At 37.2% G+C, this 27,049-nt stretch overlaps 4 protein-coding genes across 8 annotated transcripts in view; 3 read left to right on the forward strand and 1 right to left on the reverse strand.

The window, feature by feature from the left end:
- Ddr (discoidin domain-containing receptor 2) overlaps nucleotides 1–11,125 on the reverse strand; it is a 96,489-nt gene extending 85,364 nt beyond the window's left edge. For 3 of the 4 annotated variants that reach the window (XR_011238424.1, XM_069508638.1, XM_034983373.2), the window contains exons 1-2: nucleotides 10,859–11,125; nucleotides 4,412–4,514 (exon numbers count right to left, since the gene is read on the reverse strand). Coding sequence is in view for 3 of the 4 variants with exons in the window: in XM_069508638.1 (XP_069364739.1) it covers nucleotides 4,412–4,481 (70 nt within the window). In the remaining variant the exon portion in view is untranslated. Of the gene's footprint in view, nucleotides 1–4,411; nucleotides 4,515–9,242; nucleotides 9,364–10,858 lie in introns of those variants that run through there. The other variant, XM_069508637.1, reaches the window with a different exon arrangement.
- The window catches only part of Rrp6 (exosome component Rrp6), a 260,688-nt gene that overhangs the window by 159,747 nt on the left and 73,892 nt on the right, over nucleotides 1–27,049 (forward strand). The gene's annotated exons all lie outside the window — the stretch shown is intronic.
- Nucleotides 13,110–20,199, forward strand: Ubc4 (ubiquitin conjugating enzyme 4). Its single transcript, XM_034983377.2, has 3 exons — nucleotides 13,110–13,268; nucleotides 15,238–15,390; nucleotides 16,410–20,199. Exons 1-3 carry the CDS (start codon nucleotides 13,206–13,208, stop codon nucleotides 16,791–16,793), a joined length of 600 nt encoding a protein of 199 aa, XP_034839268.1. The 5' UTR covers nucleotides 13,110–13,205; the 3' UTR covers nucleotides 16,794–20,199.
- Nucleotides 20,264–27,049, forward strand: part of Best2 (bestrophin 2) — a 62,247-nt gene continuing 55,461 nt past the window's right edge. For both annotated transcript variants that reach the window (XM_034983374.2, XM_034983375.2), the window contains exon 1: nucleotides 20,264–21,029. In XM_034983374.2, the coding sequence (XP_034839265.1) occupies nucleotides 20,959–21,029 (71 nt within the window). In that variant the 5' untranslated portion in view covers nucleotides 20,264–20,958. The remainder of the gene's footprint in view (nucleotides 21,030–27,049) is intronic.

The raw sequence follows: 27,049 nt of genomic DNA on the forward strand, positions 1-27,049 counted from the left end.
GACAGACGCTAGATAGAGGTCAACGAACGTTGCGTAAGTAGGCCACTCAAAATCAATGCCGCGTCGCAGGCGGGGCATTGACCCGAGTTTCGCACGCTGTACATTGCGGGTTTGAAAATTATTAAATCACTAAAACTACAAAATGAGGCAAACGGTTATTGGTTTTGGATTGTGTTTAGGTAGTATAACAATAACGTTAAGTTTTTGCTAGCGTTCTGGTTACACCCTGTATTATATAATTCGAATACAGGAAAGTAATAAAAAGCTTTTAACAACCGATAACACGTCATGTCGGGTGTCATAGGTAGTGTGCAAGTAGGTATGCCCGACCACAAATGGTCTCAATAGTTTGCCTATCGATAGCAAGTTTGCAAACACTAGATACGTGGCACGGGCTAGACTAGAGCATTTCTAGGCTAATAGCATTAATATGCAGCCTAATGAGACATGGTCCTATATCGTAACAGCTTAGTGCCTCAACCAGATACCTGTTTCACGGGATACCACCGCTCGCTTTCTATCCAAACCAATGGTAATCTCAGGTTTTCTAGCTATAACCAAATGAGGAACGGACAACTTCGAATGATACTAAAAAACCTAATTCCTATTTTTTTAAACAACAACGGAACAACGTGTTTATTTGCTTGGGTATAGTTAAAGACCTGGATAGTAACATAGGTTACTTGGGATTTTAAAAAAACTAAATTTACGCGGACGTAATCGAAAATGTGGACGAAATTAATAGGACCTTCCAGATACAGAAAGGTTACTTCAAAATACTTTTCAATAAATAACGACTCTTGTGTTACGACTCAATGAAGTGCAATTCAACTTGTACAGCGTTGCGGTCTAAAATTAAAGAAACACCTCTCTTTCTATCTAACAAATACTTATAAAGCAACGCATTCCGGGTTCCTCTGGTTCTGCCAAAACTTATGGGCGGTGGTAATCATTTATTACCAGATAGTCCGCTTGCTGGTTATTTGTATATTTAAAAAAAAACATAGCTGTACAACCACTAATAAGAAACGCAGACCGAGCAGACCTTGCAAGCGTTGGAGCGATGACATTGTGGATGTGGCAGGCACGACATGGAGTAGAGTCGCAAGAGATAGAGAGCCATGGAAAAGGTTGGAGGAGGCTTTCACTGCTAAAAGCGGTCCTTTCTAATACATCCAAGCAGTATTTATGAACTTTGTAGATACAAATTTAAATTATTAATTATTAATAAAATAGGATAAAAGCTAGGTTTTAAATTTTTTTAGAATATGTATCTATCAATGTAAATATGAAAGGAAAATAAAGCTATTTTTATTTTATTTTTATTTTAGCTGTACAACCTTACAAAGACTGCTAAACACAAAACTCGAAGTTGGGTAAAAATAGGTCACTACTGTGCACGAATCTCCTCTGAGAATGAGAAAGGTTCAGGCCCTAGTCCACCAAGCTGTCTAAATGTAGGTTTGCACACTTCGCGCACCTTAGAGAACATTACCGAGAACTCTCATGTAGATTTCTTCACGATGTTTTCCTTCACCGTTCAATCATAACTCCGAAAAGTTCCAGGTGCTTGCCCGGGATAGAAGCAGTAACTTCCCAAATAGGAGGACGAAATCTTAACCACTAGGCTATCGCATTGAAATAGCTATTTCCATACTTTTCTTATCGATGGCACGCCGCTGTAACGGCAGTCAGTTGCCAATTTAAGGCTCCCCCACACAGGCGCGTTATTATAGGTCGATAATATCGCATGCGTTATTGCGATATCTGTTTTCAGTACATTTTGTATTAGGATGGTCATGTAGTTACACACTGCTGCGATAATACGTTCTACTTCCATTACGGCGTTATTATCGCAGCAGTGTGTAACTACATGACCATCCTAATAAAAAATGTACTGAAAACAGATATCGCAATAACGCATGCGATATTATCGACTTATAATAACGCGCCTGTGTGGGGGAGCCTTTAAAGGGCTTTTATGTCCTTCCTCTCCAGACGAAGTCACCGTAAATTGTGGACTCGATACACTTTTCGATACATTCACTCGTTTCAACTGCAAGTTTGTGTTTGTAATAAAACTGCGGTGAGGCTATGTTAAAATATTCATTTTTATTTAGGTATTCAAATACAATTTAATTTTTTCTATCATAAAACACCATCATACAATGGTAGCTTTATTCCTATTTCCATCTAGCCTGTATTATAAGTAACTTAAACGTCTACTTAAGTGTAATTAACTTCTATATCAAATTTACAGACCAATAACTATATTTAATTTATTCTAATAGGTACCTAGATTTTACTATATTTTCGTGATCTAGTTTTAACATGATGGGAAAGTCGATGTTGGTGAGCTTCTGCGCATTTTGTATGATTTTTTACTGGTGGCAGGCTACGGCCGTGGCTAGACACGCTTAGTTATTAACTAACACATGAAAACTGTGGAATCAACTCCCTTGGACTGTGTTCCCATTAGATTACAGCATGGGGTTATTCAAGGGGCGGACCAACAAATTCCTGAAAGGCCGGCAACGCATTGGTGGTTCCAGCTCTGGTACTACAAACATTCATGGCGTCGCGTCGGTAATCTCTTAACATCAGGTGAACCGCCTGTTCATTTGCTCGCTATTTAAAAAAAATACTTAACTAAAATACTGGCGTAGTCCAAACTAGCTTTTAACGATCAAGTTTTGCCGTTTCAGAAGATCATATTATCATTAGATATTTCGCTAAGTTATCTTGCCTAGCTTGTATAACAGTAGGCAAGTTGGAATTTGAGAGCAAATGTTAACTTTAAGTAGTTGTAGTGACTAGTAGTACAACTTGTAGTTACTGAAGGTCTGGTAAGAGGACGCGAAGCGATTCGATAGCGCTTGAATGTTGAAAGACTATGTGACTTATGATACTATGAGTTTAATCTTATAAGTTAGACAAATGAGGTATGTAGTACCAAGAAAATGAATGTACATAAAGTAAAAATAAGAATATACTTAACTAGCTTATGCTCGCGACTTCGTCCGCGTGGACTACACAAATTTCAAACCCATATTTCACCCCCTTAGGGGTTGAATTTTCAAATATCCTTTCTTAGCGGATGCTTTCGTCATAATAGTTATTTTCATACCACTGACTGACTGATCTATCAACATAGATCAGTCAGTCAGTCAGTCAGTCAGTCCCCTTTTCCTTTTATATATTTATATAGAAGATATACGAATCACAGCTGATGCCCGCAACTTCGTCAGCGTGGAATAAGTTTTTAAAAATCCCGTGGGAACTTTATAATTTTCCGAGATAAACAGTAGCGTATGTCCTTCCCCGGGGTGTAAGTTATAACTCTGTACCAAATTTCATCAAAATCGGTGAAACTGTTGGGCCGTTAAAAGCTAGCAGACAGACAGACAGACAAACACACTTTCGCATTCATAATATTAGTATGTATAATAGTTTTAAATTTACCGTGCAAATGTCGAAAAAAATACGACTGTAGTACGGAAGCCTCGGTGCGCGAGTCTGACTCGCCCTTGGCCGGTTTTTTTGGTACATCTACACTTCGGTCCTAGCCTTAGCTTGCCGGGATGTAACGGACGTTATCTAACACGTTGTATATTTACTTTGGCACAACAGTGGCGCAGTTTATACTGACTCTAAACACGTTCATCCCACACCACACACGTGTTTAACATTCGTTTTAAAGTTCAAAGTTTTAAAGTTTAAAGCGCCTAAGTTCTTGTGGTAAGCCCATAAGGCTTTTTTTTGAATAATATCCGAAAATTCCTGACTAGGATTACAATGCAGTGCTGATGAAGGATTTTTGAAGCATCCTATGGGAGTTTGTGCATTCATCCGTGATTTTACGGATCCGTGAAAAAAAGACGAATTAAATGTACGTATTTGTATGATGGTCACTTTGAAGAATCATGGATACGAACCGAATACGGATGAGTGCACAAACACCCTAACTACAAGGCCATCACGACCATCGATGTATAATCACGACCTTTCATTGAATAGGTACAAAATTGAGTCTTATTAATCAAGAGGAGATTTTTTTTCATTTGAGGTAACGGCACTAATGGCCGACAGTGAACTAAAGGATGACGCTTTAAAACAAAATGTCCAAAATTAAGAATATTATTAATCGTATTTACAAAATAATTGAAGTAGAACTTACTGAAATAAAATTTTATTTTTACTAACACAACAACAATAAAATTGAAATACCAAAGACTCTAACACCATCATAATATGAGAAGACTACCGATCGATCATTAAAAAAAACTAGAGAAGTCGCTTGGGGACTTCAGTACAATCAAACGGACAAACAGTATAAAAGGCGCTTTCCGGACTGCTCCCACCCCGCTCCTGTCCCGCCCAGGTGTATGTGTGTTAATGCTATGGTACTCACATATGTCAAGGGCGTGGAAGCGCGCAGCCCTGGCGAGGAGCAAGAGAGCTGTTAGCACACACGGTACCATCTCGCTGCGCTCACTTCACCATCGCTACCATATCTGAAATAAATAAATAAGTAAAAATATTTTTATTCAATAATACTTTTACAAGTAGGTATTAGATACCTTATTTTATTAAAAAATGGTTTTAACAAAATACATCATGCATTTTACACTTGGACAGAAAATTATTATTTTTTTATTCGTTTGAAAATGGGGTGTAGGGTGTTGGTATTTTCCAATATTTTTCCTGACGCTTAAAAAGGAGAAGAGCGAAATAATATATTGACTGCATCTCAATAGGGAACACCCACTACCTACCGCTTACAATCTAAAAATTAAATCGAGATATTCATGTTGATAAAAATTAAATAAAAATTTAATAAGTTGACAATCTTGTCGCCCGAGGAAAAGTGTTTATTGAAAATTATACCGCCTAAAAAATGACTTCTCGCGCGCCATTTTAACTTTTTGTGACTAGCGCTTGGCTGCAATCAGAGCTGGTGGCAAGTGATGATGCAGCCTAAGATGGAGCGCGCTTGCCTAGAAGATGCCTATTCACTCTTGACTTGAAGGCACCCATATTATAATTGGAGGGGGAAAACTGATGCTGAAAGGCTTTCCATATAACTGATGTATATACAGAAATATTTAAATTAGAAAACAACTTTGACCTAGAGCATCTATAGTTAACGACCTAGAAGTTTGTAAGCACCTTATACGAGGCAAAGAGTTGAATCCACTTTCCTATTTAAGTCTTCTTTATAATGTATTCGATAGGTTTCAAGTAGTTACCGAGTTACGGGTGGTCGAATAGTTGTTAGTTACTAGGCTTTTGATTACGTGAAGACTTTGCAAAATATCTGGCTTTGAGGATTTAAGTCGAAGGTGGTTTGACTTAGTTGTGACGACGCATCACTGTCCATATTATATCACTACCATTAATATCTTCTTCTTCTTCCTTACCTTATCCCATGCTACGTGGGGTCGGCACAACGTCTTCTTCCACTCACTTCTGTCATCCGTCAACGTATTATCCACCCTTTTACACGCATATCCTCTTTCACGCAATCAATCCACCTTTTTTTTGGTCGTCCTCTCCTCTTTTTTCCTTCCACATGCCTATTTTACATTAATAAATCACTACCAATAATATAAATACGAAAATTTGTTTGTTGGTTTATTAGTTTGTACTTCAATCACGTCGCAACGAAGGAACGGATCAAAGTGATTTTTTGCATGGGTATAGTTAAATACTTGGAGAGTGACATAGGCTTCAGTTTTCCTACGGGATTTTTAATCGACGAAACGAAGTCGCAGGCATCAGCAAGTATATATATTTATTTTTATAATTGGCTGTGCTAACTAAGTTATTTGGCATAAGGCACCGTGGGAAGCCGATATAAGACCGCATCAAACGTTCCAGTGATCTTCATTTATTTTAAAACATGAAAATACTTTTCGGCAGAATCTTTCCCTGGCGAGCGTGAGACAAATTGCCACTTTTGTCACTTTTTTAGGGTTCCATACCTCAAAAGGAAAAATGGAACCCTTATAGATCCACTTTGTAGTCTGTCTGTCGGCCTATCAAGAAACCTACAGGGAACTTTCCGTTGATTTAGAATCATGAAATTTGGCAGGTAGGTAGGTCTTATAGCTGACATTCGGGGAAAAATCTGAAAACCGTGAATTTGTGGTTACAACACACAAAAAAAAATTAATTGTGGTCATGAACTGATAATTATTAGTATTTTCAATTTTCGAAGTAAGATAACTATATCAAGTGGGGTATCATATGAAAGGTCTTCACCTTTTTTGAATTATCGTGCAAAATGTGGAAAAAATACGACTGTAGTACGGAACCCTCGTTACGCGAGCCTGACTCGCACTAGGCCAGTTTTTTTCTCTTTTCAATTTCCTTATGCAGCGAAGTACCTAATGAAAAGGGGTTTTTCATTCATGGAATATTTTTTCATTTGGATGTGATTCCATTGTGCGATAGAAACTGGGTGATGTGCAGTGAAGTGCACTTTGCCATCTGATTAGTGATAAGTTCACTCTTCACCGTATAGCTTTAGAGATCGTAGAGAGAAGTATAGCTTTAGAGATCCGTAGTAAAAATTGAAAAATTCAAATAATTTACTCAAAATAGGTAATAAATTACTCTTTTTGATGTGTATTACGCAAACTTACAACCAAAGTTACCAAAGGTAATAAAGTCACTTAAACTTAACTATCACAAAGTCGTTAAGCAACCATTCCCAAGCTTGCTTATCATTTAAATAATCCTTTACATTGTAATAGGATTTTTCAATAAGTTTACGTAATTAGTAAAACAAGCACTAATGAGCACAGGTCTCCTCTCAAAATGGGAAGGGTTTAGGCAATAGTCCGTCACGCTGGCCAAGTGCAGAATAGTGGAACAGAGGACGGGTCTCCTCTCAGAGTGAGAAGGGTTTTGGCTACCATGCTGGCCAAGTGCGGATTGGTAAACTTTACACATTTTTGAGAACATTATGGAGAACTCTCAGGCATACAGGTTTCCTTACGATGTTGTCTTTCACCGTATATATTATATTTAAGTAATTAAAACGCACATAGCTCCGAAAAGCGCGAAACCTGGGCGCGTTTGGAACTCTCGTAGCTTTAGTTTTAAGTACAAATAAAAATTTATGACAATCAGGAAGCGTAAAATTTTACCAATTCTGAATAAATAATTTGAGTTTGAGTTTGAAAGTTAGAGGTCCGTGCCCGGAATCGAACCCCCCGACCTCAGATTGGAAGGCGGACGTCCTGACCAGCCTATCACGGCTCTACCACTAGGCTATCACGATTCTCTAAGAAATCATTAAAGTACTTAGTGACATTCTTAACGTTTTAGAAAGTAAGTAGGTAATATCCTTGGTTTTATGTATACGCGGCAGAAAGTAATGTACATCGACCTTTAGAAGGAGATAGCAGATTTGTAGTTGTCTCTGTTGTTGAGCCGACAAAACATCATATAGGTATAAGTAACGAGACAACGCAAAGGCGAAATTAAATTCTAAAGGTCGATGTACATAACTTTCTGCCGCGTACTGTAACTTTATGCATTCATTCTCACACCACTCGCCACCAATGTTCATGGGCGGTGGTAATCACTTAACATCAGGTGACCCGCCTGCTCGTTTGCTCGCTATCTCTATTTAAAAAAAAACTCGCCAAGTGCGAGTCAGGCTCGCGCAATGAGGGTTCCGTACTACAGTCGTATATTTTCGACATTTTGCACGATAATTCAAAAACCACAGTTTTTGCATGCATAAAATAAATAAAAATCTGTTTTAGAATGTACAGGTGAAGACCTTTCATATGATACTCCACTTGATATAGATAGTTATCTCACTTCGAAAGTTGAAAATACTAATTATTAGTTCATGACCACAATTTAATTTTTTTTGTGTGATCTAACCCTAAATTCACGGTTTTCAGATTTTTCCCCGAATGTCAGCTATAAGATCTACCTACCTGCCAAATTTCATGATTCTAGGTCAACGGGAAGTACCCTGTAGGTTTCTTGACAGACAGACAGACAGACAGACAACAAAGTGATCCTATAAGGGTTCCAATTTTACTTTTGAGGTACGGAACCCTAAAAAAACCACTCTCACCTTTGTATGATATGGATGGCCCTTGCAATACTGACATTGCCTTGACACAAGCGGTTTCTAAAGACATAATGCCATTGTCACTGCAGTAGTTCTTTGTGAAGTTCCAAGAGGTAACACTACGTACAATAACTTTAATAAGTAACTTTCACAACCATTGTATGAATAGGAATAGGAAAATAATAAAATAAATTTTTATTACAATAAATAAATTTAGTAAACTAAAAAAAAGGACTGCTGTGTTCTAAGCTTTAACAATATTACATAGACTACCTTATGCTCGCGACTTCGTCCGCGTATACAACACAAATTTTAAACCCTTATTTCACCCCCTTAGGGGTTGAATAGAGGTTTGAAATTTGTGAAGTCCAAGCAGGGCCCTCTTTCCCACTGGGCACTCTAGGCACGTGCCAAGGGCCCAATAGGGGCCCACTAATCCCTGCCAGATCACCAAACTATAACAGACCAACCGATATCTTATGACCATAGAGATTGTTAACTAGTCAAGACTGACTTATAAGTCAGTCCGATCCTTCTTGTTTTTACTGATAACGGAAACGATATCAGGTAGTAGTTGAGACTGTTTGTAAACCAACAAGGAAGTACAAATCAACTGTCGTCAATTCACAGACAAACACATATAAGTATGTCAAGCAGTTATTCAATGAGTAAAGATTTAATTCAGTGTACATAATTTATTGAGGTCCGTACTTATGCAATGCAATGTATGCAATGTCCACTCCGAGTTACATTAAACTCATCATTTCTTATCATCAATTCAATTTTATGTTTTATGTGCCAAAATGGGGACAAGCAACCCGTTGTTCTGTTTTCAAATTGTGATTATGTTTTATTGATTTATATTTATTGGGTCATAGATTAATAGAGTGCACTTATCGTTGACTAGCTGATGCCCGTAAATTTGTATGTGTAGATGAATACACATGGATTTTAAAAGCCCATGGGAGCCATTTGTTTTTTCGGGATATATTGTCATCTTCCAACAATAACCTATATATATATAAAAAAATATATAAAATAAGATCCATCCAGTAGTGTGCGCTGTGCATTGATAGATCAGTCAGTCAGTCAGTCAGCCATCTTTCCCTTTTATATATTTAGATTTATGTACTTACTTACTTACTTAAATAAAATAATTACAATGTACCAGTGGTGGCGGCACACAGATACAGCTAGAAGGTACTAAATTCACTTTTAAATTTTATAATGTACTTTTATATATGCAGACTGTTCGCTTTTAGTTGTATCACCACAATAAATGAAAGCAAGCTACAAAGAAATACTTAAGTTACTTAAGTAATATTACATTACTTAATGGCTTAGTATTTATTTTCTTAACAGCTTTGTGATAGATAGTTCTAATAAGTTTAAGTGATTTTGTAAAGTAGTGATAGTAAAAAGAATACCCGGCTGAGTTTGTTGTGGGCTCTTCTCAGACCTAGGCGCGTTTGAAACCCTCGTAGCTTTAGTTTTTAAGTTCGCGTAAAAATTATCACCACTATATTATCTTACAAATGCAACAACCGACTTTGAAAAAGTGTAATTTATTACCTATTTTGAATAAACTATGTGATTTAATTTGATTATTTTCTCACAGCAGCACACAACCACGCTTGATGATGCTGCTTGCAACACTGAAAGTCTGAAACAAACTGAAGAGAGAGACCCCAGTATGTTTACTTCCAATAACCAACCTTCTGGAATCATGTACCTTTGTTAGTTCACCCACATAATATTATCCCACAAGTATTTACTCCCAAACATGTTTTTTTTTGGGTATAGAACTTTCTGTAATTTTCTCATATGTTAAGATTAGGTGAAGAAGCTGTGATAGCCTAGTGGTTAGGACGTCCGCCTTCTGAACACCTCTAACTCTTCGAAGTTAAGTGCGTTTTAAGTAATTAAATATCACTTGCTGCACCCCTAAGGGGGTGAAATAGGGGTTCGGAATTTGTGTAGTCCACGCGGACGAAGTTATATATATAGTATAAGACTCACTTACTTGTTACTTATTCATATTTTTACTATGTTGAATGTCGCTATTATAGAGTGTATATAAACTTGCATCTTCTCTATATAAAAAATGAATCGCTAAATGTTTACTGATCGCAAATCTCGAGAACAGCGAAACCGATTTCGCTAATTCTTTTTTTAGGAGAGAAAAATTTAAAAAATTTGAATCGAATTTTAAGCGGTACGAAGTTCGCCGGGGCAACTATTAGTTAATAATTATATAGGTAAGTAGTATTAGTACAGTACAGTACAATTATATCTTTTTTTCTCAGTAGCATTTTCATGCTGCACCAACCTCTTTCCATGCAATTGTCCATATAATACAGGTGGCCTGGAATTGCAGCATCTGACTAATAAAGTGCCTTTAGCATTAACTACCTATAAAAATGTATGAACGATTACTTATCGAAGGGTTAAGCCGCCAAGCATTTTAATAAACCTGCATGCATGTAAAGCTTGTCTATTTTATCCAAATCTCGTGAACAACAACACTAAAGTAAACTAAATAAGATGAACATCGGGGTAAAGTAAATAAACGCATTAAATCTGTCAGCGAACGAACTATACACGAACAAGAGGGGCCGTTCATAGCCCTTGGTGTAATTTATTTATGTTTGACCAAGTGCAAGCCGAAACAAAGGCAAAACAACGCGATCCCATACATCCTTCGCCACCCTAAACGACCGTAAGCAGTCTAACCATAAAATAAGCTACTGTTTTACCCACCTTCCAACTCCAACGCCAGGTACACAGGTGAAGCGCGATAACATGGGTAAATTACCATAACGTTGTCCTAACACATATAAAATCACCAGCCATAACTCGTAAGTTTCGACACTGTGCGGCACAAACCACTCGCTAAAGTCCAAGTACCACCATTTTATACCAATGTTTAGTTATGAGAACATAACAAAATGAATCCACGATACGAAATAAAATTATTGTTTTAGTACACCTCGATTTAATCGACCTCAGCACAAAGCTCTGCTTGGCTCTGCTTAGCTACGCTCATGTACGTAGTAAAATTGAAAACTGAAGTTTTCGCTAGTACCGAATGTGCTGCACATGTCGAATGAACACGGTGAATGATTCCATCGAGTACAGAGGATTAGTGTGGCTACGTTGGCATTACGGCATAGTTAAGGGCGCATTCCCACTCTGTCGTGACGATAAATCCACGTCGTGTCGTGCAGTTAACAGCATCAAAGCATTATAGTACTATATTATGTAGTTAGTAAGTATAGTAAGTATGTAGCCGGCAATATACGTCAGGCTTTTTTCATCTGGTCCGATCCGGTCCGGCTACCTGAAAGCACTCGATACACGTCCGATTCTTGCATCAGGCTTTTTCTGAACTCAGTCGTTTCCGAGTTATCGTCCCGAGTGCTTGCGTAATGCGTACGGAGCAAAAAGAAAACATGTGCGTTACTGTTACTTATTGCATATCTACTCGTGTTGACGCCAAAATTACTGAGACACCCCGAAAAGTGTTTTATTTTCAGGGATCCGTACCCGAAGTGTACCAGCTCCGCTGTCCGTCCATCCGGCTGTCTGTCAGTGGGCTGTATCTCGTAAACCGTAATAAGTAGAAAGTTAAAAGTTTCACAGAATATGTATTGCTGTAGCCGCTATAACGATAGTTACCTAATAATAAAAAAATTGAATGATCGCCATGAAAATTATAAAAAATAAAAAGTATTATTTCCTAAACGATGGTACGGAACGGAATGACGGATGACCAATTTTTCAGAATTAGTATAAGCTCTTATAGTGAACTTTTAAACTTAATGAAAGAAAGATTAACAAAACGAGACCAAGTAAGAAGTAACAATAAAAAGTAGGTAGGTAACTGTTTATGATGGCTATTCTGGTAGATGATAACTTAATTATACATAACGAGCCTTACGAATGATTGCTAACAACAATTATTTGTAAACTTAAGTATAACTTTTGATTTGTTTTTATCTGCCCATACAGCCTTCATAATAGCTAGTTAGTTACCTAATTCATTTAAATGGCATGTAACCATAATGTATGTACCTATTGAAATTCAATCAAAAAGTTATAATAAGACGTCGTTCAATATCATAATTTTTCCATTATCCGAACCAAAACGATACGTCCGTTCAGAGCCAATGCTAGAAGCATAGATTATATTTTGGTCTCGGGCTAGAAGCAAGTCTAATTAAAAATTCGAGTATCTAGGTAGATTTTTTCATTTCACAATGGATATACTAACAGCGATTTTAGTATATGTACTATCCTACATCAATGTGTACGACTTATTGGTCTTTTGTGTGGTCTTTGGGTTTACCCATGGTTTATCCGTAATAAATCTTAGTATATAAAAGGAAAGGTGACTGACTGATTGAGTGATCTATCAACGCACAGCTCAAACTATTGGATGAATCGGGCTGAAATTTTTCATGCATATAGTTATTATGACGTAGGCATCCGCAAGAAAGGAAAAAAAAAAAAATTTTTTAAAAATTCAACCTCTAAGAAGGTGAAAAAGGGGTTTGAAATTTGTGTAGTCCACGTGGATGAAGTCGCGAGCATAAGCTAGTCCATAATAAATCATACTTTTGGTCATGATAGTTATCAGTTGACATTTACAATGCACTTATAGCAAACACGGTGAATCTTCTTTCCTTTATCAACATATTTTATGCATTTTATTTTGTACTGTGTATTGTTCAGGAACCTCTGGAAACAGCTCATTCCACACATTATTTTATACATAGACCTTTTTAATAGCATCCTAAAAACAACTGGTACACCAATACTAGCCCACTGTACGTGCCAATTTATTATCCTACCTCGATTTTGCCAATGTTACCCAGATTTGTAATGCATTTAATATTCTGTGGTAGTAGAAAAAAGAATAACATTCGTCCGAAGTTCGCAGACGGCAGATCTGCCAAAATTGCCAAACAAATCTCTAGTCTATGACCATGACACTGACCAATATTTTTATCATTTCTATTTTCTAATCTGTGCGACGGGTGACCCGCCATTCTGCATTTCTTTCCTGTTCTTCCTGTTATAATTTTGCTAAATTAAATCCAGCAGTATGGAAAATATTGCGACGAAACGTATAAAAAGAGAGTTTAAAGAAGTTATAAATAGTGAAGAGGTAAGTTTAACATAAAATCTCCCAATAAAATTTTATTATTCTCCATGCTGCGTCCATGGAACTTCGTTATAAATACAAGGGTACTCTTACTTGCACTTTTTTTGTGGAGCGATGCCCCAATTTTTGATGTATTTATGAATTTAAAAGGGTGTATTTCAAGTAAAACTAGTTATTATTTCGTTTTAAAGCGATTACTACATTACGCGTCCATGATTTAGCAGGTTAAGAGGTTTTCTTTGAGTTTCTGCACTACATTGTCCTAACTCCTAACACAAAAATACAACGAAAAAACGTTCGTTTTACGCAGCACAAAATATCTCTACTATTGAATAGAAATAATTACGTAGCTATAAATTTTGATTCGTTCTTGTTGTCAAGGTGCTGTTGTAAAACATGATCCCTAAATACATAATTTCGTTCAGTCCGTCCATCTGTCTGTGTGCCTATTTGTACCCGACTATGGTGGAGTTAAAAAGAAGGGTTATGATTTTAGGAATCTTAGTAAGGTTTTAATAGTTGATTTGAAATCTGGGAAATGATATTATATTATTTTTAATAGACTAAGCAGCTTTCGCTGATGCGTCTATATCAGAAGTGCTTCGAGTCTTCCAAATGTTTGTCCAATCTATTCTTGAACTGATTAACAGAATTTGACATAACCACATTCTTAGGCAATTTACTTAAAAATTACTTTACTTTTTTATTTACTTATTTATTTAAAAATATAAAATTATTAATTTCTCTAATGAAGGTAGTTTGATAAAATCGATATTACACTCATTCGATGTCATACTGTTGCTAGGAGGCCAACTAGAATTTGTAAAAATATGTTTGTGTTTTGAAGGTTTTTTTAGTCCTTTGGAGATTTGTGGTGATTATTGAATAGGTACTTTCGGTGTTTATAATATTGTGGAACTGGATAATTAGAACGTGCTCTGATTGAATCTGTATTTTTCTATTACTTTTTTTATTTAGATTAAAACTCTTTGATAACCCAATTTTGATGAATGTAGTTTCCAATCTATTTGTTAATATGGCCGGGGCAACATTTTATATGAAAAAAAACCAACAATACGTTACATCCAAAAAGTGGTGGTTTCAGAATATATTTTTGCTATCATATCAAATGAAAGCTAAGAAAATTCTGAGTTCATATACATTTAAAATATACTTCGTCCGCGTGGACTCATAATTTCAACTGCCTGTTTTATCTATTCAAAAATCTTTTCTTAGCGGATGTCTACGTTATAATAGCTATCTTCATGCCAAATTTCAGCCCGATCCATGCAGTGGTTTGAGCTGTGCGTTGATAGATCAGTCAGTCAGTCACCTTTTTCTTTTATGTAATACTAGCTTATGCCCGCGACTTCGTCCGCGTGGACTACACAAATTTTACACCCTTAGGTTTGATCTTTAACTATGAGATTTTAACTTGAGCTTAATAAAATATGTCATACTGCTAATTGCAAAAAATAAAAATATTAACTACAAAACTTCTTTATAGACACTTCAAAACTGACAGACTTTCATACAAACTTCAAACCCTTATTTTACCCATTTAGGGGTTGCATTTTGAAGAATCCTATCTTAGCGGATGCCTACGTTATAATAGCTATCTGCATGCCGAATTTCAGCGTGATCCGTCCAGTAGTTTGAGCTGTGCGTTGATAGATCAGTCAGTCACCTTTTCCTTTTATATATATAGATATTTTTTTAAGCCAGTTTAATACAGTTTTCAGATACAGTTTGCAGGTCTTGTACATTCATATTACAATGTAGATAACGGGTACATACCACGATTAATTTGATGTTTTTATTTGTCGATATTTCAACCCAATTGAACGACCCGTGGGTGGTGACGACAGGACCACAATTCTGATTTGATCACATAGAGAGACTCGAATCGCCCACAGAGTGACAGGGACAGATCATCATACTGATAACAATTATGTTGTTTTGTTTTGTTTAGGTAGCTGAAGGTTACATTAAGCTGAATCTAGTGACCGACAGCTGGACCGAGCTGCAGGGTGCCATAATGGGGCCGCCCGACACGCCGTACGAAGGCGGCACATTTCTGCTCGAAATCAAAGTCCCCGAGACATATCCATTCAACCCACCTAAGGTAATATTTTATTTTATTAACTAGCTTATGCTCGCGAATTCGTCCACTACACAAATTTCACCCTCTCAGGGGTTGAATTTTCAAAAATCCTTTGATAACCCAATTTTGATGAATGTAGTTTCCAATCTATTTGTTAATATGGCCGGGGCAACATTTTATATGAAAAAAAACCAACAATACGTTACATCCAAAAAGTGGTGGTTTCAGAATATGTTTTTGCTATCATATCAAATGAAAGCTAAGAAAATTCTGAGTTCATAAACATTTAAAATATACTTCGTCCGCGTGGACTCATAATTTCAACTGCCTGTTTTATCCCCTTATGGGTTGACTATTCAAAAATCCTTTCTTAGCGGATGCCTACGTTATAATAGCTATCTGCATGCCAGATTTCAGCCCGATCCATCTAGTAGTTTGAGCTGTGCGTTGAAAGATCAGTCAGTCAGTCAGGCACCTTTTCCTTTTATATATTTAGATAACCAGCTAGCACTAATTGACGGCGAATTCTTTTAATCAATAAGTTAGCGGCATGAATCTTTTTCATTATAGTACCATAGGGTCGAGCATTAGCAATTTGCGGGACTTATAACAGCTAACACTTGATTGTGTTCTTTTCGTCAATGATAGAATAGCTCTTGTGATCTCTTTTTGAACTATAACAAGTTAGCGTTTGACGGCGATCTTCTTCTTTTTGACATTGTTTTTTTCACGCCCTATTTTTATTTTAATAATTTTAGGATATGACTGCATTGCGAAATAAATCGACCTTAAGGACAAGCTGACTTTACGGTTGTGGCCTCTACATGTACGCGAACGACTGATTTACTATATTAAGCAACATAATTAAAGATTGCTCTGCCGCCTGTCGGTCAGTATACTCGTACAATCCTTGTCCCCTCTCGCCCTATGAGCCCAGAAAAGTAATATTTCTAGAGTATATCTGTAAGAAGTATCTCTTTCGGCTGTGTTAATATGTGTATTAGCATTGGTTTTTATTTGAGTACTATTTTGCTCTCCAGATCCGCTTCGTGACCAAGATATGGCACCCGAACGTGTCCTCCGTGACCGGCGCAATATGTCTAGACATCCTCAAGGATCAATGGGCAGCGGCCCTCACCCTGCGGACCGTCCTCCTATCCATCCAGGCCCTACTGTCGGCAGCGGAGGCTTCCGACCCGCAAGACGCGGTCGTGGCGAAACAGTACCGCGAAAGCCCACACCTATTCCAGCTCACAGCTCGACATTGGACAAACATATACGCGACTGGACCTTCACCGGTCTATGAGTTCAACCAGAAAGTTCAACTTCTAATGGACATGGGCATAGATGAACACGAAGCCAGAGTGGCTCTCTCTCATTACAATTGGGAGCTCGAAAGGGCCACAGAACAGTTATTTAGTTAGTCATCCAAATTTTTTATTTAGTTTTACTTGTATTCATGGATTTTCTATTTGACAGCCTGTCGCGGTAGTGTGCGAGAGAAAGTGTAACATTAAATTTCTTAAGTTTCCAGCATGTGCCCAGTGGGAAATTTTGAAAAACATGTATAGTCACAAAGTCGTGGACATCAGTGTAAAATAAATTGAATATTGAAGCCAAAACTGATTGTAAATAACCCTCCATTTTTATTGATAAAAAAGGATCAAAGATCAGTACTATAACAGCTCTAAACCGATCTGTCAAATAGAAAATACTATAAGGGATAAATAATATATAATATGTCGAAGGCTCATCTGCGGTAGTGACACTACTTACATAGTTTTTTTAATCGGACGTGAAACGTCAACCCTGTGGTTGGGTAAGGTTGACACGGCGGGAAATTTTGATTCAATATGGCGACCTCAGTTGTGAAAAGTAACATTTAGTGGTTGTTTTACTTTGATTATTATGCTAGCTTTTCACGATGCAGGTTTTTCTTCCTGTAGAACTGACGTAGTTTTCTGACGTTACTGTTAGAGGTTCATAACAGTGAAAGATTCTGTTGAAGATTCTGTTTGGGCGGCAACGTAAGAGGTCGCGAGGAATGCCGTGTCAAACTTACCGCGTTTTTTATCCGTCTCTATTTTGAATTTTCAACTTTGACTTTTAAAAATTGTAAAAGACAAAAATAGAGCGATTAAAAGTTTTTATTTCACCGCTACGAAAATGAGTAACCAAGCATAATAAATACGTTATATATAAGAACTACCATATTATAAAGTTTTCGTCATCCCAACTCGCTCAATGGTGTCTCCAGTTTCTTTTAGAAGTCTTCATTTTTATTTTTTATTAGATTTTGTTATAGTTAAACTGTTTCATGCTTGCAAAATTTGTTGTTAAATAAAATAAAGCTTAATCTAAGTAATAAAGTTACAACCGACATTTGGTGATTTTCGTTATTTGAGTTTATTTTCGTCCAGGTTGGCTGAGAGGCAGGAGGCCAAACGTGGAGGGGGTATAACTTACCGCGTTTTTATCCGACTCCATTGAATTTTCAACAATTATTCTGATTTAAAAAAAATAAATGACAAGAATAGTGGTTAACTAGTGATTAAAACTTTTATTTTACCGTAACGAAAATGAATAACCAAGCTGATTATGAAAATACGTCATATATAACAATGGTGGAGTCTCCAGATTATTTTATAAGTGTTCATTTTTATTTTGATAAGATTTTTGTGATTTGATTGTAAGTATAAGTAGCCACTGCCACTGCCGCAGAGCCTTCGACACGGTCATCTTGACGTTTCACACGTCCACAGGTGACATACCAGCGAAAAAATAATTCCAAACAATAAATTTTTTGCCTCTCGGCCAACCTGGCCATCGAATAACGAAAATCAACAAATATCAGTTGTAACTTTATTTCAGTTGTATGAAAAAAAATTGTTTCAGTGTTGTCATGTTACACTAAAACACTAGCTGTAACACTGTAGCTGTAACACACAATCTTCAGCAGTTTCCCTGACAAATGGAAAGAAGCACATATAGTACCCATACACAAAAGCGGATCAAAAACCCAAATAGAAAATTATCGACCTATATCAATCCTGAACGTGATGAGTAAGTTATTTGAAAAAGTGGTCTACAGACATATACGCCCCATTATAACTAGATCTATTCCATATGAACAGCACGGTTTCATGAAGAATCGTTCTACCGTTACAAATTTGGCTGTTTTCACGGATTACGTACTACAGAGCATGGACGACAGATGTCAAGTGGATGTGGTCTACACGGACTTCGAAAAAGCATTCGACCGTGTAGATCATGTTATCCTACTTCAAAAACTAAGTGTACTTGGCATAAATGGGAGCTTGCTCCGGTGGTTCACTTCATACATTAAAAACCATATGCAAGCAGTTGTCTTGGGTAGTGCTAGAAGTGACTTCGTGACTATACCCTCAGGAGTACCTCAAGGGTCCATTCTAGGCCCCCTTTTATATAACGCCTATATATTTGACATTGGAAGCTGCTTCCACCATGCGCAATACTTAATGTTTGCGGATGACAAAAAAGTTTTCGCCAAAATACGTTCCATTGAAGATTGTTATAAATTACAAAAAGACCTCAATGCCTTGACAGAATACTACGCAAGGAACAGGATCTCAGTTAATGTTAAAAAGTGCCACCATATAACTTTGACTCGTAAAATAAATATAATTGAATTTGACTACATAATCAATGGCACAAACTTACCCAGAGTGACTACCGTTAGAGATCTGGGTATCCAAGTTGATACTAAACTTTCAATGGATGTCCATATTGATAAGGTAGTAAATAGAGCTTACAAACAATTGGGTTTCATCAAACGGGTAACCCGTTCTTTTAGTAATGTGGAATGCATAAAAACACTTTACTTCGCGTATGTCCGGAGTATTCTAGAATATGCGTGTAATATCTGGTCGCCTCAATACATAATATATGCCCATAGGCTTGAAACCATACAGAGGCAGTTTCTTAAATACTTAGCTTTTAAAGACTTTAAAAAATTTAATAATTATGAGGAAGCGTGTACTCACTACGGTATCGGCTCACTGGAACATAGAAGGGAACAATGTGATATGTTGTTACTGCAAGCAATTTTAACCGGCTCAATCGATTGTCCTAGCTTACTCTCAGCCTTTTCATTTAATGCTCAACCTTTAAGAACGCGTCACACGCGCCTTCTAAATGTTCCCAAATCTAACTCAAATTATGCGCGAAATTCTATAATTCCACGCTTGGTACGTACTTATAACAATCAGTTCGCTGAGTTTGACTTATTTTACCTATCAAACAATAAATTTAAAAAGGAATTAAGAAACTATCATCGTAAAACAAAAAAAAAGTAGCTAACATCTAAATATGCATGCAATCATACACTCCCATTTACACACACACACACATGCACTCACGCTCACACATACTCATAAGCACACACTCACACACGCATACACACACACATACAATCATACACACACTGTTGTAATTTTATTTTATTATTGTATATACCTACATTTATTCTAACTCTATTCTGTTAAAATAGTTTAATTATAATTTTAAGTAATCTCTTTTGGCCTTCTGTTATACCTAGATTTAAATTTAAATAATAATTATGTATTTACGCTGTTGATTACTTTCAAATAAACAAAAATAATAAAAAAAAAAACACCCCTCACTATCCGTAGATAGTGTATAGAAGTGTTAATTTATTGTGAAAAGTAGCTACCTACAAAATACATACAATACATTTGTAATGATGAACTCTGGAAGATTTAAATTGTCTAAAGTATTTTTATTATAAAAGGCAATGTGATTATATATAAAATAAATAAGGATTACAATCAATATTGTTTTATTTATATTTATACATAATGACTACCCAAAACAAATACGGGCCACTCCTAAGATAACACTTTAATAAAGTGTTTATTTACTAATAAATTATCACAAATTAAAAAATATTATTTTTGATTAATTTAATTTATCAATTTTTAATTTACTAATAAAGTTTATACGCAGACTGCAGAGAAACTCAGCTTTTATAAAATAACGAAGGTCTGGCACCCGCTTTAGTAGCCCTAGCCCATAGAGCAGATAGCCCCTCTTATGGCGCGACAGAAAACGTAGAGTCTATTGAATAGTGCCATCTAGCGGCAAACCCGAGAAGAAGGCACATTTGCCGTGAAGCCTGCGTCCGCGCAACGACACGCGTCAGTAAACAGCCAGTGTAACTTGAACATAGCTACCTACCGTCCGCAGACGTTCATGATTTGATTGAGTTTCAACTTCAGAGTTCAGTCGCTGTCGACGTCGCGATAGGTGCAGTTGCGTGCATTCATCTCTCGTGTTTGTGAGTCGTCGTGTCGGGTGCAGTGTACACATCACCAGAATGTAACTGAAGTGCAGTGTACCCCGTGACGAACACTTCTTCCCTTCTTGTCGTCCTAGTGCCTATCGAAACTGTTGTTATTACTTTCTAAAAGCCGTATTTCATTTTCCGCGTGTGTCGTACCCCGCCAAGAAATGATCAAACGTGTGTGTGTATAAATAAATATTAATTTAATAGCTGCCTTTTTATTGTAAAAGCTACATAAAGTTACAGATATGACTATTTCTTACGCGGGTGAGGTGCCGAACGGTAGCAGCTTCGGTTGCTTTTGGAGGATCCTTCTCAAGTAAGTAACTTTAAGCTGTATTGAAGTAACGCCTAGGGTTGTAAGTTCGGATTTGAGGTTGATAGCGTACAGGCGAGGAGTTGGCGACCCTGTATCACGGCCAGAAAGGTCGTATAGTCTAACAGCATCTCAAACAGCTGTTTTACTGCATATCGTTGCAATAGGCACCTCGCAGCGCCGAGTGAACGCCAGTCACAATAGAGACTGCTCGATTCTCGGAGGTATTGTGACGTAGGTACAATGTTTTGTGTCTGTTTATTAGACACGGCTTTGTGACTCTTTTGCGCGGTGTTTACAGGGTTGGCGTTCCTATACCTAGGTAGGAGGGTGGGTACGTGAATTTTTTCAGACCATTGGCAAAAAACAATTTTTTTATCTACTATTGTCGAGGTAGGTACGTACCTACCTAGGCAATTCGTCAGAGTGAACTAGCTTAGTCTTAGTAGCATACTTACCTGTCAAACGTGTATTCAAATCGTTATTAGATAGCCTTTGCCTCCGACTTCGTCCGTTAGGAATCCTTAGTTTTGCGTGAAAGTATAGGTAGGTATTCAGGCAGCTACCTAGAGTGTAATGCCTGCGTGTAACATTTTTTTTAAATCAGCTGTTGTCGGTTGAGGAGTTGAGTTGTAAAGGAGCAACAAACGAATAGATACCTATTACACTTCATGAAATTATAATAAGTAATTAGAGGTAATTGTAGAATTGTTGTATTATTATATTTTAGACATAGATTTATCGTTTATTAATCTAACATTTTAGAGAGTAAAAACTAAAACTAATACTTTCTTAAAAGGGCTTCTTCTCAGACCAGGGCGCGTTAAGAGCATAAAATTTCAACCTAAGCCTGGAATTCATACTAAACTAATAAATTATACCTAGACACAGAAAGGATTTTCGGAAATTCCGCCGCCGAGTTTCTTGCTGGTTCTTCTCGGTAGGAACGGCATTCCGAACCAATGGTAAATTATTCTGACGATACAAAAGCACTCCTAAAAGTTTATTAGATAGAAAATTTATTGTATTCAAAATTCAACTCAAGAGAAACTGGGGTCAGATATAGTATAGGAACTAAAAATCGGTCAAGTGCGAACCGGACTCACGGGTTCCGTGTCATTTTGAAATTTCTATTATTTGTTGTTATAGTTTTACAGAAATACACATTCTGTGAAATTTTTATCTCTCTATATATGTATATGTATATTATGGTTCATGAGATACAGCCCACAGACAGACGGACGGACGGCGCAGAGTAATAGGGTCTCGTTGGCACCTTTCGGGTACGGAACCCTAATAACTAGGTAACAATAGTGGTAATGGTACCTCTATGTTTGCATCGGACCTTTGATTTTACTGTAACTTGTAATCAAATGGAAGTGAGTTAGTCGCCGCGAGAGACTTTTCGGCCTTGAAGGAGTTGCCGAGGTGATGAATGTTATTTTATTTTGACCGGCGCGTTGAGGTATCAGTATTCAATGTCTCCTGTAGAACAGGCTATTCTCAAACCTGTGTTCATCGTTGAGATCGCCGACGAAACATTTAACACTAGTGAATACTTTTTATAATAATACAATAGTGTTCTGGAGCGGACACCGTGTATCGGCAAGCGCAGTGTGGGACGACCTCCAACCCGCTGGACTGACGACCTTAAGAAGGTATCGGGGAAGTGGGTGGATGAGGAAGGCAGAGGATCGTGTGGTGGCGTACTCATGTGAAGGTCTATATCCAGCAGTGCACGCAAACAGGCTGATTGATTGATTGAATACTTTTTAGCGTCCACGTCGCGTAAAAATGTGTAGTTTCAAATTTATACTGGCCGGCTGTTGAAAGTGCCTGAAAGGTGCCAACGTCGAGAATCAAGACCTTATTACTATTTACTAAACCTCCGCCGTATGTCCGTCTGTAGGTAGAGAGTTTAAATCTTCTTAGAGTGTGTTTTTCTATTGCCACTATAACAACAAGTAATAGAAAACCAAATTGGCGTATTTAAAAACGACTGCCATGCAATTTTTTTAAGTACATAGTGTTATATATAATGTACGATGGTATGGAACCCTTCGTGTGCAAGTCGGAGTCGCACTCTTTATTTGAGAAGTCGTGTATAACCCTGTATACCTACCTAACTAGCTTGTGCCCGTGATTATGTCCGTGTGAATTTAATTTATTAAAATCCCGTGGGTACTCTGATTTTCCGGAATAAGGTCCATGTCACTCTCCAGGTCTTTAACTAAACCCATGTAAAAAATCACTCCTATTGACTACACAAATTTCAAACCGCTATTTTACCCCCTTAATGGTTGAATTTTCGAAAATCGTTTCTTAGCGGATGTTTACGTCATAATAGTTATCTACATGCCTCAGTCCGATCCGTCCAGCAATTTCCGCTCTGCGTTGCCAGATCAGTCAGTCAGTCAGTCACCTTTTCCTTTTATATACCTATATAGATTAGTAATGATAACGAACCCAGCGACGACAGTCAGGTACAGAATATCCCCACTAGCCGTAGACTGCAGTGTGCCTCGTTAGCCCTGACAACGAAAAGCGGCGAAAGTCGGCTGTGACGCACACGTACAATGATTAACACCAATATTACCAGTAAATGCCTAGTTGGAGCCGTGCGAAACGAAATAGCTGTCAAAGCAACAAAAACTAGCTTATTACGTAGATATAAAAGTCCCGCTAATTGCTATTGCGTTGGCACCATGTCTCATTAACATCGAAATGACGTCATTTTGACGTCAGCCGAAATAAAAATAACCATCAGCTCGAAAAGTCTAGTGCAGACGTCACTAAAATGGCGGCCACGCGCATTAGCAATTTGCGGGACTTATACACAAACATAATAGAACGCGTTAAATTTTACTCCGCACGCGGCTTTTAAATTTCATATCAAAAGTACGATTCAGTCCTTGTTCTTCGCTCTGGGCTGGTTTCCGCACTTAAACGTTTCCGTCTGTTGTGCGTGCATTGCCCCTCCCCGCTGAAGTCTTCACTCCAGCCATCCAAGCTCACTCCAGAAGCCGAGTAGACCGCCCAGGTTGCCGACGATTCAGTCCTTTAGTGAACCGTAATTTCGACGTGACAGTTGACCCATAAAGTTAAAATGGCGCGTCAGGAGTAATTTTTTTACGTATTAATCATTTAAATAATTTTAAGCTTATTGACATAATATTGTATTTTAGCGTTTAAATATAATATTGTATTGTTTAAAACGTGTACATACCTACCACGATTAATTAGGCATTAGGATTTATTATTAATTAAATAAGGTACGGACAGACGTGCTCATTACTAGCACGAAAGCATGCTTTATTGAGCAAGTGCTCATTAGTAGCACGTGTGTCATGTAATGAGCATGCTTATTTCGAGCATGCTCAAAAATCAACCGACGTTTGATTTTCGAGCATGCTACCTGAGGCGCGGGTAGAAGGGGGCGTGCTCCGAGCGCGTCTGAACAGGGTTTGCTTATTAGCATGTACTCAGTACAACATACAACATATAACTCTACAGTTTATTTAAGCATGCTTATTGCTGGCAAATGTGAACAGTTGCATGAGCATGCTAACATTAAGCTAGCATAAAAGCACGCTTTTTTTTAGCACGTCTGTCCGTACCTTTAGGATTTTCAACTGCCGATATTTTGACTCACTTGCATGAGTCGTGGTCACGACGGGACTGCAGTGCTGACTGCTGCGAGAGGTGAAATTCGAGCTGTAATGGGCAGTGTCGATCTACCTTCTTTCTTGTTCTTTTCGCTGGAACTTCACGAGCTGTCCGGCAAAATACACTCACAACGTCATTAACTTTGGACTCAATCAAATCTCAACTCAACAACACAAACAATGAGTTATGAAATATATTATACATAATGAAATATCGGCAGTTAAAAATCGTCTTTAATCGTGGTATGTACCTACCCGTTTTACACTAAATATTATAAATGCGAAAGTGTGTCTGTCTGTCTGCTAGTCTTTCACAGCCCAACAGTTTAACCGATTTATATGATACTAGATGATGCCCGCGACTTCGTCCGCGTGGATTTAGATATTTTAAAAACTCTTAGCTTTTCCGGGATAAAAGTAAGCCTATGTCCTTCCCCGGGATGTAAGCTAACTCTGTACCAAATTTCATCCAAATCGGTTGAACGGTTAGGTCGTGAAAAGCTATCAGACAGGCAGACAGACAGACAGATAGACAGACAGACACACTTTCGCATTTATAATATTAGTATGGAAGTATGGATTTGAGATTTATATCGCTAAGAAAATGTCGTTATTTATCAACCAATGCGATGCCAACACAGCTCATGAACCTAAAAAAAAAAAGATTCTGACGAATTGAGAACCTCCTCCTTTTTTTGAAGTCGGTTAAAAAGCGACGGGTAACGTTTTCGTGACGACAGAAAGATATGCAAAATTTAAATGCATTTTACGGCACTTATCGATCGAATATAATTTTTGTGAATTTTATAATTTTATGGTAGTTTATTATCACTTTAGGATCAAATTAAGAAACTTTTCAAAAAAGGGTAAAATATTATTCGGTAGTTCATACCTAACAAAAAAATTGCGGGTTTCAAATCAACATTTCTAGCGTCGTCGTACTAATTTTGACAGCTTCATAGAACACGGTTTTTGTTTGAAAATAGCCCTTCTATAGGAATTTTATCTTATTTTATTCAGATTCATCATACAAGTTAGCCCTTGGGGAAACAGCACAAATGCCCATGATCTGTTTATACTACAAAAAAAAGTGCATACGCATACTAGTCAATATAAAAATTACAGACTAATGTCTACCTCATTTCAAAAAATTAAAAATTCTTACCCTACCTTCCATATAATATATCCTCGAAATATGCAAATTTGTAAAAAGAAATATACACAATACACAAAAAAAGAAATAAAATCCCGTCGATTTCCCGAAAGACATGCAAATAAATTAAACCTTCCGCAATCAAAATTAGTACAGCATACCTCGAGTCCCTACGTAATGTCTATAAAGATATATAATAATTTACCAAACAAAATTCGTAACATAAACAATGAAAATAAATTCAACAAAATATTAAAAAACTTTTTATTAGAAAAGGGCTACTATGCCGTAAATGATTTCCTAAACGACGAACAAAAAATCAATAATAATATCGGTCTCCCTACTAAGGTCTAAGGACCAAATTGCGACACCCAAACTGGGTATCCATAATACTTTGTACATACTTAATATGATGGAAATGCAATAAATGAAAATTGAAATTGAAATTGAAATTGACTGTAATCTCACCTGGTGGTAAGTGATGATGCAGTCAAGATGGAAGCGGGCTAACCTCGAAGGGGTATGGCAGTTTTTATTAAACCCATGCCGCCCCTTTGGTTTCTGCACGGCATCGTACCAGAACGCTAAATCGCTTGTAGGGCTTACTAGCCACGGCTAAAGTCTCCCACCAGACCAGATCAAGTTATAAAATTCCAAACTCGTGCCAGGAATTGAACCCGGGGCCTCCTACTAATAAGACCATAGTGCTTACCACTGCGCCAGGAAGGTCGTCAAACTAATTTAGTTCAATGACAAATAATTAGCTTGTTAAGTAGGTAGGTACATAGAGAACGTTGCTTATTACATACAAATTATACTTAATTACTATTTTGCTTTAGCTAAGTGGCTTAGTCAGAATATTTAAGGGATTACCGGGAAAATAAAGCAAATAGGGTCTGGACTGTAGTAAAAAAATGATGTGACTTTTTGTATAGAGGTAGTTTATGGGGTTAGAAGAGAGTTATTTAAGGAAATTAGAATTTTCGTCTTAATTGATTATTAACGTCACACAGTACGGAAGGCGATTAATGACGTCACAAGACGTAAACGACAAATATTTTTAAATTTTTTAACATAAAAAATATTTTCCCACAAAAATTACTCTTATTATATTAAAATTGTTTTATTTTTGTCGTTTATGTATTGTGACGTCATTAATCACTGTTAGTACAGAGTGACCTTAGTAATTAATTATGTTAAAAATA

The sequence above is a fragment of the Maniola hyperantus genome, chromosome Z (assembly GCF_902806685.2).
Source record: "Maniola hyperantus chromosome Z, iAphHyp1.2, whole genome shotgun sequence".
In the NCBI taxonomy this organism is placed as follows: Eukaryota; Metazoa; Arthropoda; class Insecta; order Lepidoptera; family Nymphalidae; genus Maniola; species Maniola hyperantus.

What these genes read in the sequence shown, in the direction of transcription:
- Ubc4 (XM_034983377.2), top strand. Translation starts at nt 13,206, where the DNA reads ATGGAAAATATTGCGACGAAACGTATAAAAAGAGAGTTTAAAGAAGTT. An exon ending in AAGTTATAAATAGTGAAGAG is followed by an intron (nt 13,269 to 15,237) that starts GTAAGTTTAACA and finishes TGTTTTGTTTAG; the next exon opens with GTAGCTGAAGGTTACATTAA. An exon ending in ATCCATTCAACCCACCTAAG is followed by an intron (nt 15,391 to 16,409) that starts GTAATATTTTAT and finishes TTTGCTCTCCAG; the next exon opens with ATCCGCTTCGTGACCAAGAT.